Here is a 13,951-nt window from a genome sequence, read left to right on the forward strand (position 1 = left end):
CTGAGGGCTGGGGCAGAAACAGGAGGATGTGCTGATATACTACAGCCGTAAGTAAGTTAACCAAGAATAATCAATGCAGGTCCACATAGCTAAGAACCACAATCATCAAACGTATGCAAAGTCATCTTGAAGCATTCTTATTCCAGTGGTGGTTTATTGTGATAGGCCCATGGTCTTTCTAAATCACTATTTTGCACTCAATCTGAAGTTATAAGGAAACCGGCCCAAGGAAGATGTGGTCACCACCAGACTGCATGCTTCTTATTTGTTGTATTGTTTCCAAGCAACTATGACTTGGGTCACCATATGTACTTTCTGCGGGAACTCTAAGACCTTTGTCAGCTATATAAAATAAAGAAACCAGATCTCTCCCTCTTTTTTCTCATGGTTTTTTTCCCCCTCCCCAAAATATATATGGTTTCCCAAAATGCTTTACAAGTAGCTGTGACCAAATTGGTGCATGTAATTAATTCTCTGGAGTCATATCCTAAGTGCAGCTGTTTGTTTGTCTGTACAAGGACCACCAAAACATTTCAGATCCAAATGTTCCTTTGCTTTGGGACCTTTGATTTTTCTTTTGCTGTGCAATACAACTCCTGGAATGTACGAAAGTTCACTGGGAGATGTATGCTTTCAGGTTTTTGTTACAGTTTTGTGTCTCTGTTTGTATCTTTTGAAACACCAGCTCCTGCTTCATTGCAATTTTTTTGTAAATTCCCTTCTATTTTTAACAGCGACAAAATCATATTTCTCCCTCTGCCCCCCCAAAAAGACAAGAAAAAGCACCAAGCTGATTTAAGGGAGAAATGCTCCTGTATTAGGAATCCATTCCTAACAAGCACTTATTTTGGTGTCCAATAAGCATTTGAAAATTTTCATTCAGCTATTCCTTTTTTGGATTCAAGCAAATAATAATAATAAAGCATGTCGCATTTCTGCTGGACATCTTTCAAACCTCCTGATTTTGCAGATAAGTAAAGAAAATGTTTTTATAATTTAAAAATAATAATAATATTGAGTGTTTTTATCATTTCCTCCCCAAAGGGAAATCTAGTCACTGTGTCTTATTATGATTAGGTTAGCATCTGGCTTCAGTTTCCTATCTTTGATATCTGAGGGTTAGAATAGTAGGACATTTCTGCAACCAGAGGAAGTGTTGTGGGCACCTACCGGAGAGGAACATGGACACATGTAGGTCACATGAGCTATAGTCATGACAAGCCTTCCTATTAGCAGATCCTAGCAAATGCAGGGCTGTGGGTTTGGGTTGTTTTGCAGAAGTAACCAGATGAAATATTTCCATTCTTAACAATAGTGGACAGAGTCCACCCAGTACTCATGCTGATACGTTAGCCCCACTCTGCCCCTCCCCATCACCTCACAAAGGAATGTGGCCTGATGTTATAGAGATGAAAGAGAAGTCAGGAAGCAGGTAAGAGGAGAAAGCAAACAAGGAGTTTGCTTGCATAGAAGTGAACCTGGATTGAAGTAAAAGGGCCACTGCTCATCAAGTCTCAATGAGGCCTCATTGTCCTGGTAGTGTGGTAGCTAGAGATGGGCGTATCTTTCTGGTATTGGCTTATAATCCCCCTTATTGGTGTGTGCATACTAATCCATAACCCTGTTCTGTTTCTGATTTTTCTATTTTAAAAAAAAAACCATTCAAAATATGTATTTAAAACATATTTTGTTAACTTTAAACAGCCGAGTACTATGCTGCAACACCTGAAGTATGTTGGATGGCAAAATTATGATCTGTGCATGAATCTGAGATGTGTGGGTCAAGTCATTTCAGATGTGAATGAATGAATGAATAAATTTATTACGGTCATAGACCAGAAGAGTTTCAGATGTAATTTCACAATCAGTAGATTCCACATAGAAGCTGGTAGTCATTGAAAAACCGTTGCTTTGTGGTCAGGATTACACACTGCAGAGATAAAGTATGCAAGCGGCAACCCAGTGTTCCTCCTGAGTTGCGCAGTTGCTTCCTGTACCAACTTTCACTGGCACCAGCACGGAATCTAAACACACAGTCTAGCCACACCCAGCGATTGACAGTGGCTGCTGCAATAAAGAGTTCTAGCTGCATAGAAGCATTTCCCCCTAGTGACTACCAAGTTGCAAAGGTGAAATTTACAAGTCAGTCCTGAAATATGTATTAAGTGGAGGTGTGCATTCAGGACCAAATTAGGAGGTTAGCTGTCTGGGATTGTTACAGGGTATTGGTAGAGGAGACTATGCCAAAGGTGAAAACTTCTGGGTGAGGATGAGATTCCAGGCATAAAAGCTCTAGGGCAAGAATGGGAAACCTCAGACCTGGGGCCAAATTCAACCTTCCCGTTCTCTTTTCTGACTTTCTGGACTAACCTCAGGCCACACACCCTCCCAAGACACACCACTCACCAGCCTGGCTTTGCATCCTCCTTGAGTGTTTTGACCTGGCTGGAAAGTATCCTTGAGCTCTGATAAGGCCTCTTGCTTGCTGGGGAAGAGGACAGAGGTATGTGTAGAAACTAGCCTACTGTACAGAGGTAAAAGTCACATTTGTAGCTCAGCCCGCTGTTGGCTCTGGCTAATCACCGCTGGCATGTGGCCCCTGGAAGGCTTATCAGATGCGAATGTGGCCCTTGAAATGAAAAAGCTTGCTCCATCCTGATCTAGCATACTATTTTATTTAAGGGTCACATTAACAATTCATCTAGGTGCAGGATTAGTTACTTGAAATAATGTAGTTATTCAACAATGAATGCTCACTCCTCTGACTGTGGGTGTCCTTTGCGGGACCATGCATAGCACCCCTGAGCCTTGTGAGACTTACCAGCTGGCCTTCTCTCTAATGCCGCAGCCATTGGGCATTTCCGCCAAACCTCAATTTAAATTATCCAATCAGCAGCATTGATGGAGGTGGGGCCAGCTGAGTGGGCAGTCAGTGAGCAGGCTTCACTCCGGTCCACTCATGACGTTTACTGGAGCACCCAGTAAAAAAAATCTACATAGATACTACGAAGATTGTCAGCAACCCCCCAAAAAAAGTTCAACGACTCTGGGCAGCCTCCCCCCATTTCCTCAATTTTGAGTCCCCAAAAATAGGGGTTTTATACATGGGGGCGTGTTATATATGGAAAAATACAGTATTTGGATTACTTTGTATGATTTTATGATCTTATTATCTAAACTTAACACCAATGAAGGCCAATAACAAATAACAACATACTGAAGAATTTTCATTAACTTAACTTAGACGTCAACTTAATTTATCTATGGATAATGCAGGAAGACTAACCCATGTACAAATCCAAGTGTTTGGCACAGGAGTTGCTGAACTAGAAAGCCTGCGAGCGAAGTTTTGGACATCAGGAGTTTTGCACTGGCCTAGCCCATTTTGAGTTTTCAGTAAAAACATGTATTTGTGGCTAACAGGAAGGGATCAGTAGGAGAAGTTGAGTCATAAATGTCTGTTTAAGTTGAAACATTCCCAGTTCTTTCAGCCCCAGATATGCAGTAATTTGCTGCCAGTGTAGCACTGCAGTTCCCCCTAGGAATTAAACCACATGAGAAGGCTCTGTTTGCTGGGAAAAATTCATCAGTGGCCAAGGGCCGTTTTATTTGGTTTTTCTACTGTGAATGTTCCTCCTGTTGATCCGTTTTAACTCTGCTGAGCTGTAATTGGCAGGCAAGCTGGTGAAGACGGCTTTGCATGCTTATATTTAGACAAATTCCAGAGGGTGAGTTCTGTTGCAATATTCAGAACAAGGGGCCCCGTGGCACCTTGAAGTCCAGCACATTTATAGCATAGGCTTTTATAGGTCAGTTTCACTCCTTGCCAAACTTAGGCTACTACATGCCTCAGGAGTGAAACTCAACTATGTTTGAATATGTCTATGATCACAAAAACGACATGTACCATCAATTTTTAACATGGGTTTTAAGATCCATGTTTATTTATTATTATTTTTTTGCAGAAGCTGAAATAGCCTTTGGAGCGTCTTCAAATAAATGCGGAGAAAAGTGGAGGTAGCCCCTACTGCGCCAGTAGAAAACTCCAATAAAATAGCATGATAGAAACATCTTAGGGTTGTAGCAGAGATGGGGAAACCTGGGGTCCTCCCCTCCATATGTTGTTGAACTCCAGTTCCCAGCAGCCCCAGGCAGTATGCTCAGTACCCAGGGATGATGGGTGTTGTTGCCCATCCATGTCTGGAGGCCACACATTCTCCATCCCTGTGTTTGTAGGAACATCGCACCAGGGTTGCAGCTACATCCACACAGGGCCACCCACTGAAGCTGAATGTTGGAAGATTCAAAGACAGGTAAAGGGAAGTACTTCTTCATGCAGTTCATCGTTAAACGATGGAATTGGCTCCTGCAAGAGGCAATGATGGCCACCAGCTTGGATGGCTTTAAAAGAGATTTAGACAAATTCATGGAGGATAAGGCTATCAATGACTACCAGGCATGCCAGGGGCAGCGTGCTTTTGGGTAGCAGTTGTTGTGAATCACAGGTAGGGAGAGTGCTGTTGGGCTCGCATCCTGCTTTTGTGCTTCCCATCGGCATCTGGCTGGCCACTATGGTGAGCCGTTGGCCTGATCCAGCAGGCTCTTCTCTTCTTTCTTACCTTCATCAGCACCAGCCAACATTTCCAGTGTTCAGAGTTGATGTGAGTCATAGGTCAATAGTGTTGAGCCACATCCATAGCCACATGGATGGCACCATGTGGGGGAAGCCTGCTGGGGGGAAATCTTGAGGTGATGCTGGAAAACAATCTGTGGGGCAAACACAGTAGGCGTTGAGACATGGTGGTGGGCGATTCTGGAAAGATGGAAGTTTGAGAAGACTTGGCTCACACGGCCAGTAAGAAAAAACAGTTGTAGCAGATATGAATACATCTTTATTGTTCCACTGACTTACGCTTGTTGAAATGTTTATATGTGCTTAGATCTGAACGCAAATCAGCCAGTACTGAAAAATATTTGAAAAATGTGTTGAATCAGGGTGTCATGGTCTTGCATTTATTGCTGCAATTCTGTTAGTCAGTCTTAAGAGGGCCTTCTTGGTAGTGGTAGCTCTCCCATCAGATGTCAAGGAAATAAACAACTATCTGACTTTGAGAAGACATCTGAAAGCAGCCCTGTTTAGGGAAGTTTTTAATGTTTTATTTTTTATTGTGTTTTTAACGTTCTGTCGGGAACCACCCAGAGCAGCTCAGGAAACCCAGCCAGATGAGCGGGGTATAAATAATAAATTATTGTTAAATTATTCTTAAGAAACAGAGTCTGGGAGAGAAGTCTAACAAAGGTCATACTTCCTCTACACACTTTCAATCAACACATAGAGGGGTGCAAGGTCTCACTGGCTGGCCTTGCCCAGACTTTCATGTATTTGGGGCAAAGATAAGCATGCCCCCCTTGTGCATGCATGACCATGGTTCACAGTTGTGTTATGGGCTCTTGGAGTTGTACACGCAAAGAGTCTCTTCTCACTTTCATCCAATGTACAAAGGCCAGGGGTAAGGCTGGTGGTTGCCTACCTCATGAGGCTGGGGACAGAGGCCACAATCCCCACACACCTGCCCATATTGAGTGTGTTGAGGGGATTACAGGAGAAAGGGATAGCTTTATCTTAACTAATAGCTGCTATGAGAATCTGCATGGCACTGTTCATAGGCTAACCTCAGCAGCTCTGAAGCCGAAATTCTAACTACATTACTTTGGAGGTATGTAAAAATCAATGAAGAAAGTATATTTAGGATCATGCTGCCAATTCTACCAATCGGAAAACCTGAGCATGAACTCTGCTTCTCCTGACATAGTGCAAGTGTTTTCTTATCTGTTTTGGGTGCAAAAATAAATAGGCAAAAGAAAATGAGCTCACTGAACAAAACAGATCAGCACCAAGGAGAATTCCTAGAGAGCCACTTAATCCTAAAAAGGTTGGAAATGAACTGATGCTTTTTGAGTCTCCCTTCTCCTAGACTCCACTCCTTTTGAGAGAACTAGAGTCTCTTAAAGGGTCTTCTCCTGTGCTCTGTGGTTTGTGCACTCTTGAACTGATGAGGTAGAGTGAGAGGAGTTCAGTTTCTCTGGCCTATGAAGAAGTGTCTGTGAAGGTTCTGACTTGTGCCTGTTGAGTGGTTCTGCAGGCCTGGATGTTGTGGCATCAGGTTCTGTTGACTCCTGCTGGCCTTGAGTTCAATGGTCTTCTGATCATCAGCATCAGGGTCAGACCTACAAACCCAATCCAGCTGCTTAGTCAATTTCATTCCCCCTCCCACTTTTTTATAGAAAAGTGTTAAGTAGAATTTGAAACTTGAGTTATTTTTAAAAAAATGCATCTTTTTTTGAAGAACGGATGTGCAGAGTGTGAAAATAACATCTGCTGAAAAGTAGAAACTGGCTTCAGGACCTCAGGGGAACTAACAGCTGGTCCTCCCCATCCCCGCCTGCTACAAACTGAGTAGAAGCCACATCCTCCGGGGAACGCCTATTAGTGGTTTCCCTTGGCCTTGTCTTTCCTGCCCTTTGTTGCTAATTTATGCCTGTTTTATTAATCGGGATGGGCCATATGTTGTTTGGTGGAGCATAGACCTTAACCAATCCGTATGCATCTCTGCCTCGATAAGAGGGTGGTAGTAAAAGATTGAATTGATGATTTTAGACCCTTGCCTCCCTAGAGACCATATGTGCAACGAATACAGTGAAATAAAGGAAATGATTCATATCAAATCCTGCCCACCTCCCCCTTATGAGAAAACCAGCTGCAAAGGAGTCTGGCATTTATTTCTGCATTTCTAATGACTCACGGTGAAATGTATAGTAGGAAACTATGTGACAATGTGTGGGTAAGGAAAGGCTTTTGCATGTTTTTACAGCAAATCAACACTTAGAACTGCTTCCATTTTAGCCCCAGAATGTGCCCCTCTTCTGGCCAGCTAAATTATTTGAGAAGAAACCCACAGATTCCAGCTAACTTGGATGGGCAGCTTTGGAAAACATAGAAGAATTTGCACAGAAATTAGTCAGCATCTCAAAGTGATCAAGATCCCACTTTGCATACTGATGTCTATCAATACCCAAGTTGATAGGAGCTTGGCTCCTGGTGCTCCTTGTTCCACTTCCATAAGAACTGCAGTTGGTGACATTGGAGCAGGGCCTTCTCAATGGTGGAACGCCACTCCCCCCTAAGGTTTACATGTCCCCCACCCTACAGGCTTTTGGGATGCCATGGCAATTGTTTTATTTCACTGGGTTATTGGCTTTGACTGATTTTATTTGGCTCCTGGATCTTGCATATATTATTGACTTCCTGCTGCATTGTACTGCTAGTTTTTATCTTAATTGTGTGTTTCTGTGTGGGTGGTGTTTTTTTTTAATAGCTAATTTGGAGGCCTATGAACAGAAAAGCAGGTTAGAAACATTTAAATAAATAATGAAAATGAAATGTAAACCACTACTCCCCTTCTCCTGCAATATGCAGTCAGAGGAGAGCATTGGGTGTGTTCTAGGCTGCATTCTCAATTCACACGGTGGAGAGCCCTGACATACTTCTTGGCGGCCAACATGAACTGAATTCTACACTCTAGAATTTACCCACAACTTCCTGCAACATACAGGAAGTCTGTGGCAACGTAGACAGGTCAATGTAGAAAGTGTTCACTCTAGCTTTAGTCTGAAAACTGGACTTGATATTTTTAAAATAAAAAAATTGCTTCCAGTAGCACCTTAAAGACCAACTAAGTTAATTCTTGGTATGAGCTTTCGTGTGCATGCACACCTCTTCAGATACACTGAAACAGAAGTTGCCAGATCCTTCTATATAGTGAGAAGGTGGGGAGGGGTATTACTCAGAAGGGTGGTGGGAATGGGAGATTGGCAGATAGCTGAGATGAGCCTGTTGACGACTCTTAACGACTGCAATAGGTCTTACAGGAAAAGGCAAGGGGTGAGAAGGTGAAAAATGGCTTAGTCATGTATAATGAGAAGTGTATCTGAAGAAGTGTGCATGCACACGAAAGCTCATACCAAGAACTAACTTAGTTGGTCTTTAAGGTGCTACTGGGAGCATTTTTTTTATTTTGACTATGGCAGACCAACACGGCTACCTATCTGTAATTGATATTTTTAATTACATTTGAATTGGGCATGCATACCTTTTTATATTATTTTTATTGGTTTTCCAGATTAATACAAATCAGTCCAAATTATTTAAATTTAATACAATTTCTTTCTTCTTCTTTTTAAAAAAGTAGATTTCCTGCTCCTGTTGCAAACATATGCCCATTACTTCCTGATGTAGCCACTTCATTCTACTTTCATCTCCTCTTCATCCTTCTCTTGATGTTAGTCCATTCATACCTTTTAAGCATATTACTAGCATAAATGTTTTTGCACTTGGGTGGTTATTTCCCCACTATCCTTAACTAGATCCACGTCAGTTGTGATTTTTCAGATCCATTTCAACTGGGCTTCGGTCCCAGTTTTGATGCTGAGACTCCCTTGGTCACCCTGTATGATATCTTCTGTTGGGAGAGAGATTGGTGGAGTGTGTCCCTGTTGATTCTCCTTTATCTCTCAGCATCTCTCAGTGCCACTGAGCATGAGGTTCTTGAGGGCTCATCCACACAAAGCATGGGTCTGAGCCGTTTGCTGCTTGTCCGGTGTTTTCTAGACATAGTTTTGCCTTCGCCACACTGCTTTCCCCCAGGAAACCTGTTCTTTAGTGCTAAATTGGACCCAATGGCAATCTGAGGAAAACTCAGTTGCCATTTGTTCCCAGTCAGCACTAAAACATAGGCTTTCCCAGAGGAAAGCTGTGGGGCAAACAGAAGTGTGGATGAGCCCAGAGCAGAACTATTTTTCATGGTTCTGCTGCTACTTGGATTGTTGGCTCCAGTTGGACAGTCATGGGGTTTGGGGATGTTGTTTGGCCCTGTGAAGTCTCTCATGTGGGAATATGCAGGGTTCAGTTTTATCCCCCATGATCAAACCGCTGATGGGGTCAGCCAGAGTTTGGAGTGCACTGCCATCAGTATGCTGATAACACGCAACGCCACTTCTTTACAGCTCAAGCAGCTGTGGCCGTGGATGTGCTGAAACGGCGCCTGGGTCTAAGTAATGGCCTGGATAAGGACCAACAAAGTGAAGCTCAATCTAGATAAGACTGAGACACTGTCAGTGGGTGGTTCCTCTGCCTGGATGAATGGAATGCATCCTGCTCTGAATGGGGTTATCCTGGGCATCTGCAGTCCACCAATGATGTTTGTCCTGATTTGGTGTTCATCTTAAGTTGGGTGGGGTTGTTATGTATGATGGAGATGATAAACTCTTTTATGATCATTGTTTTCTGACTGTATTTTTAACTTGCTTATTTTGTAACTGTATTTTTACCCTGGATGCAAATCACTTTGGAACATTTTTTTAGTGGAAATCAATATGTACATTTAGCAAAAACTGAAACCTAACTGTGCTGCCTACTTTTTTTCCCAGGGTGTGGTGCAGAGCTTTCTGGGACATCTGGATCTTTCCATAGCCCAGGATATCCAAACAAGTACCCTAACAATAGGGAATGTCACTGGTATATTCACACAGCCCCGGGTAGTAGCATTCAACTCACCATAGTGGAATTTGACGTTGAATACCATTCAAGTTGCAACTATGATGTTTTAGAGGTACGTGGCTTTTATTAGGGCGGGAGGGACGACGACTCAGAACCAGGGCTTTTTACTGACTAGAGTTTCATGAATGACAAAGAATCTGAAACATAGTCCTGACAATATGGATACGTCCCAGTTACCAACCCCCTCTATTTGACACCTGAACCTGAGGTGCAAGCACACCTGAGAAGCTAGTTTTGTTTTTGTTTTTTGCATGATGTACCACAGAGTTTTCAAATCCATTGATAAAGACTACCTCTTTTCTCAAGAGAGTTCATATTATCTTCTTGCTATCCCCCAGATTAGAAGTCACATGTTCTTAAAATGATTCATGAAAGCTGATCAATCTGAAAGATATCCCTAACTAAGAGGAAACAGGAAGTCTTAATTAACTATCAGGAGTTACTGTATGAATCTCTCTTCTTCCCCATCTCACCCTCCCTGCAAAGCCCTCTCTCTCTGTGTGTGCTGTTGTCTTACAGAAGTGTGCTAGGACATCGTGATCGCAGCACAGTGAAACTACTGTTTTTGGAAACTTTTCACAGAATAATGGAAAAAACACAAACTGTTTTACTGTTGGCTGCAGTGGTTTCAATTCAGAACTCTCTTTTTTGAAAAGCATTTCAACCTATTTTGAGGGACTGTTTTGAAAGTTTAAATACTGGTGACAAAGCTAGCCTCGAGGTGTTTCTGCTTGGAACAATGAATTAACCTTGGAGGCCTCCTAGTTTGGCCAACCCACTCTCCTCCCTGCTCTCTTTCCCCCCTTGAGCTTTGATTGTTTCCATTTCCTCTGCCTCCAGCTCTCAAGGTCCATCCTGCTGCTGTGACCACTGTCTCCCTCTTTTGTCTGGTCTCCTTTTCTGTCCCTGCAGGTCTCATGGTGCCATCTTACGTCTAAGCAAGCCATCATTATGCTTCAGTCAGGCAAGGGACATAAATGAAGATCATACTTCGCAACCATTCCTAGGTTGATCCAGAAGTGGAACAACTGTAAGCTGACATCTGGTATTTGACCACTGCATGCCTGCAGAAAAAAGTACCAGTGCTAGTTTTAAAATGGAAGAACTTCCAAGTTGAATGTTATAATAAATAATAATAATAATAATAATAATAATAATAATAATAATAATGGCTAGTTCTGGTGTTGTACTAGCATGATCTGTGGGGAATAGAGGCAGTAAAAGTTTCTGCCTGCTAGCTATGATTTTAGGCAAGCAAAATAGTAAATCAGAAGATGACAAAAGTAGGCTAAAGTAGATTAAAAGAGGAATCCCAGTAAAGAAGATTGAGATGGCCTATTTAATGTGCCTGGAGATGAAAGAGCAGAGAAATTTGATATGAGGATTGTGATAGTAGGAGGAGTCACTGGCGAGGGTGCTTTGAAGATAGGAGGCTTCAGAAGACTCAAAGGGTGAGAGATGAGCTGACGATATACAACTGAAGAGAACAGCTCCATGGAGTCATGTGTCCGTTCCTGGGTGCCTCGTCTTTAGAATGGCATTGACAAACTGGAGCATGTTTAGAGGAGGATGCCCTGGTGGGTGAGAACTCTAGAGAACAAGTCCTATGAGAAATGGGTGATAGGTCTGCTTAGCCTGGAGAGGAGGAGACTAAGGGAAGTGAAATATACTCAGAGTCCTGCAGTGATTTCATGCTCTTTATTGCAGCGTGTAAAACAGTGATTGGATTTCCCCCAAAACCTTAGGCTTTTATATGCATTATTTACACAATGAGTCCCGTCTGATTGGCTGATTCTGCTTCCCTCCTGGAGCCTGATTGGGCTGCTACTGCAGGCCAATCAGTTGTTGCATTCTACAATCCTACCAGCCTAATAGGATGATTAACGTCCTCCTGGAACCTGATTGGGCGGCTACTGCAAACCAATCAATTGTTGCATTCTAGGATCCTACCTGCCTGTTGTTCTAGGATCCAAGCTTAGTACATAACAGGAAGAGATGATAGCACAGGAACTTTGCAATCTCCAGTGTAAGACCAGAACCTTCCCACTCTTTCCATGGAACTGGTTCTCCTCCAGTGACACTTTGCAATCACCCGCATCTGTCATAATCACCATGTTATGATTGCTCGGCAGAACTTTCAACTTGCTGACCGTTTCTCAGTCCTTCAGAGCAGCAACACCAAGTTGGCATTGCAGTTTAGACGTGAAAGAGCTTTGCGGCATCCTTTCCTGCTCCACCTCACCCTCCTTCTGCACACTGTATTCTTCTCCCTCCCTCCCTCTCAACCTCCTTCTCAGTCAGGCAAAGCAGGATAAAGCTGCATATTTCCTTCTGCCTGAACCTCTCTGTTCTCTCTCGGGGAGAACAGTCAGATCTCAGCGGGGGCCAGTTTTACCCATTGAAATCTGCACCACGAGGATGGCCGGCCATATGAAATGGCCTCTCTCTGTTGCTCATAACTTTGGAATGCCGGCTTGATTGTCACAATAAACAGAACTAGCAGAGCAGAAGCAAATGGCAAAAGCCAGACTAAAACCACGGGCTTTATTGATCTGTGCTGCACCCTCTGTGTGATCTGTTGGAAGAGAGCTATTTCTCCCCCCCCCCCTCCATAGAGGTGTTCCGACTCGTGAGCAGCTTTTTTCCATTCTATTCAGGCATATGGCTCTTCTGCATGGACCACACCCCAATATTCTTTTAAGCTTCCTGCAGCTTTTCCCCCTCATGTGGGATTCATGTGGTAACAATTGGAGGTTTTTCACCCCCTTTATAGCCAAAACCAAACTTTTTTTAAAAAAATATATGAAATATTTCTTTTCTGTCATGGAAACAGTTTGGCTTGTCTCTGCTCCAGCCTTTGTGAAAGCATCTGACGAATTGGCATCCGCAGCAAAAGGCGTGGGGTCGGGGGGAGAAGCCACTCCTCAATCGCTTGGCTTTTGAAATAGCCTTTGCATTTTTTGAAACTGTACAAAAGGCAATTGTGAAACTAGTGGTTGATGCGAAAGGGCATTGAACCAATTAAGGACCAAGCGAGAGGCGATGACTCAGATGCACAGCTCCTGCTCAATCTTTTAAAACCTTTCTTTTGAAATAGCAGCCATGTAGCAGTGGGGGAATCCATATTGGAAGCAGGGTGTGGAAAGGGGAAGTTTAGCCTTTCTCTTTCTTCAGTTTTCCAGATAAAAATTGCCCTCACTGCTGTTTGCCTTGATAAGAAAAATACAAATGTATTGCACCCTTCCTGTAGGGTCTGCCCACAAATAATCCATTTCCCCCTCTTCCCCCCCCCCTTTGATTTGCAAGCAATTCAGCTGCTTTTAAGGGACTGGGAATATGTGGCCCTCCAAATGTCATTCAACCACAATTCCTATCACCTTTGGTCATTGGCCATGCTGGCTGGGCTTTATGGAAGCTGCAAGTCCTACAACTGGTTACCCATCATGCTTTTAAGATATTAGGACCAAGACCAAGTAGGGCATTGTGGATGGAGGCTTGAGTCCAGAGCATTGCAAATGGAGTTCCACTCATGCAAGAGGGCTTTCACATTTCCCCCCTTCTTCCTGTAGCCTCTTGGGCCAATTAAAAGCTGTTCTTGAAGGCTGGTGGACTTTCCAGTAATGGCATGGGATGGGATTGAAGTGTTGTAACAGGACAGGGAGTCATTAGAAACCAGCGTGTTATCTGTTGGAACTTGGCTACTGATTCAGGCTCTGGAATGGTGTCGTTAGCATAACAAGTTTTCTTAACATGGCTATGTACAGCTTCATGGCAGGGCACTTAAAGCAGACGCACAGCAAGTTTTCTCTTAGTCCAAGGGAAGGAAGAAGTCTGGAGGCTTAGTTCTATTTCTCAGGGCAGTGTATGTTAGATTCACTGTGCTGAAACAGAACACAAATGACAACTCTTCCTTGTGTGTGTGAAATGACATGTCTCCTGAGCATGTAAGATACTCATAGGATCCCTGCTAGAAATTTGAGGGAGGCCCAGAACGCTAAGCTTCAGCATGCCACGATCTCTGGCTTTATACACATCACAGATTTAAAGTGCATGACTTTCCCCCAAAGAATGCTGGGAACTGTAGTTTGTCAAGGTCGCTGGAATTACAGCTTTGTGAGGGGTGGACCACAACTCCCAGGATTCTTTGGGGGAAGTCATGTGATTTAAATACATGGTATGTATGCAGCTTCCCATCTTGATTTTCCTCTGATTTGTTATTATCATTATCATTACTAGTAGTAGAAGCAGCTTAAAAGAGGTACAGACACATACTGTACCCTTCAAGTGTCCCTATTTTCACAGGACATTCCTGGAATTACAGAAGCCACCCCAACT

At 43.1% G+C, this 13,951-nt stretch overlaps 1 protein-coding gene and 1 long non-coding RNA gene across 3 annotated transcripts in view; one reads left to right on the forward strand and one right to left on the reverse strand.

The window, feature by feature from the left end:
• The window catches only part of CUBN (cubilin), a 133,304-nt gene that overhangs the window by 58,888 nt on the left and 60,465 nt on the right, over nucleotides 1-13,951 (forward strand). For both annotated transcript variants that reach the window (XM_083467340.1, XM_083467341.1), the window contains one exon: nucleotides 9,487-9,668. In XM_083467340.1, the coding sequence (XP_083323466.1) occupies nucleotides 9,487-9,668 (182 nt within the window). The remainder of the gene's footprint in view (nucleotides 1-9,486; nucleotides 9,669-13,951) is intronic.
• LOC310689722 lies at nucleotides 8,229-11,849 on the reverse strand. Its single transcript, XR_014517621.1, has 3 exons — nucleotides 11,709-11,849; nucleotides 10,607-10,680; nucleotides 8,229-8,355 (listed from the first exon to the last, which is right to left on the reverse strand). It is a non-coding gene; the product is annotated as an uncharacterized lncRNA (long non-coding RNA).

Source organism: Podarcis liolepis, assembly GCF_965112155.1.
Source record: "Podarcis liolepis genome assembly, chromosome: 12".
Taxonomy (NCBI): domain Eukaryota; kingdom Metazoa; phylum Chordata; class Lepidosauria; order Squamata; family Lacertidae; genus Podarcis; species Podarcis liolepis.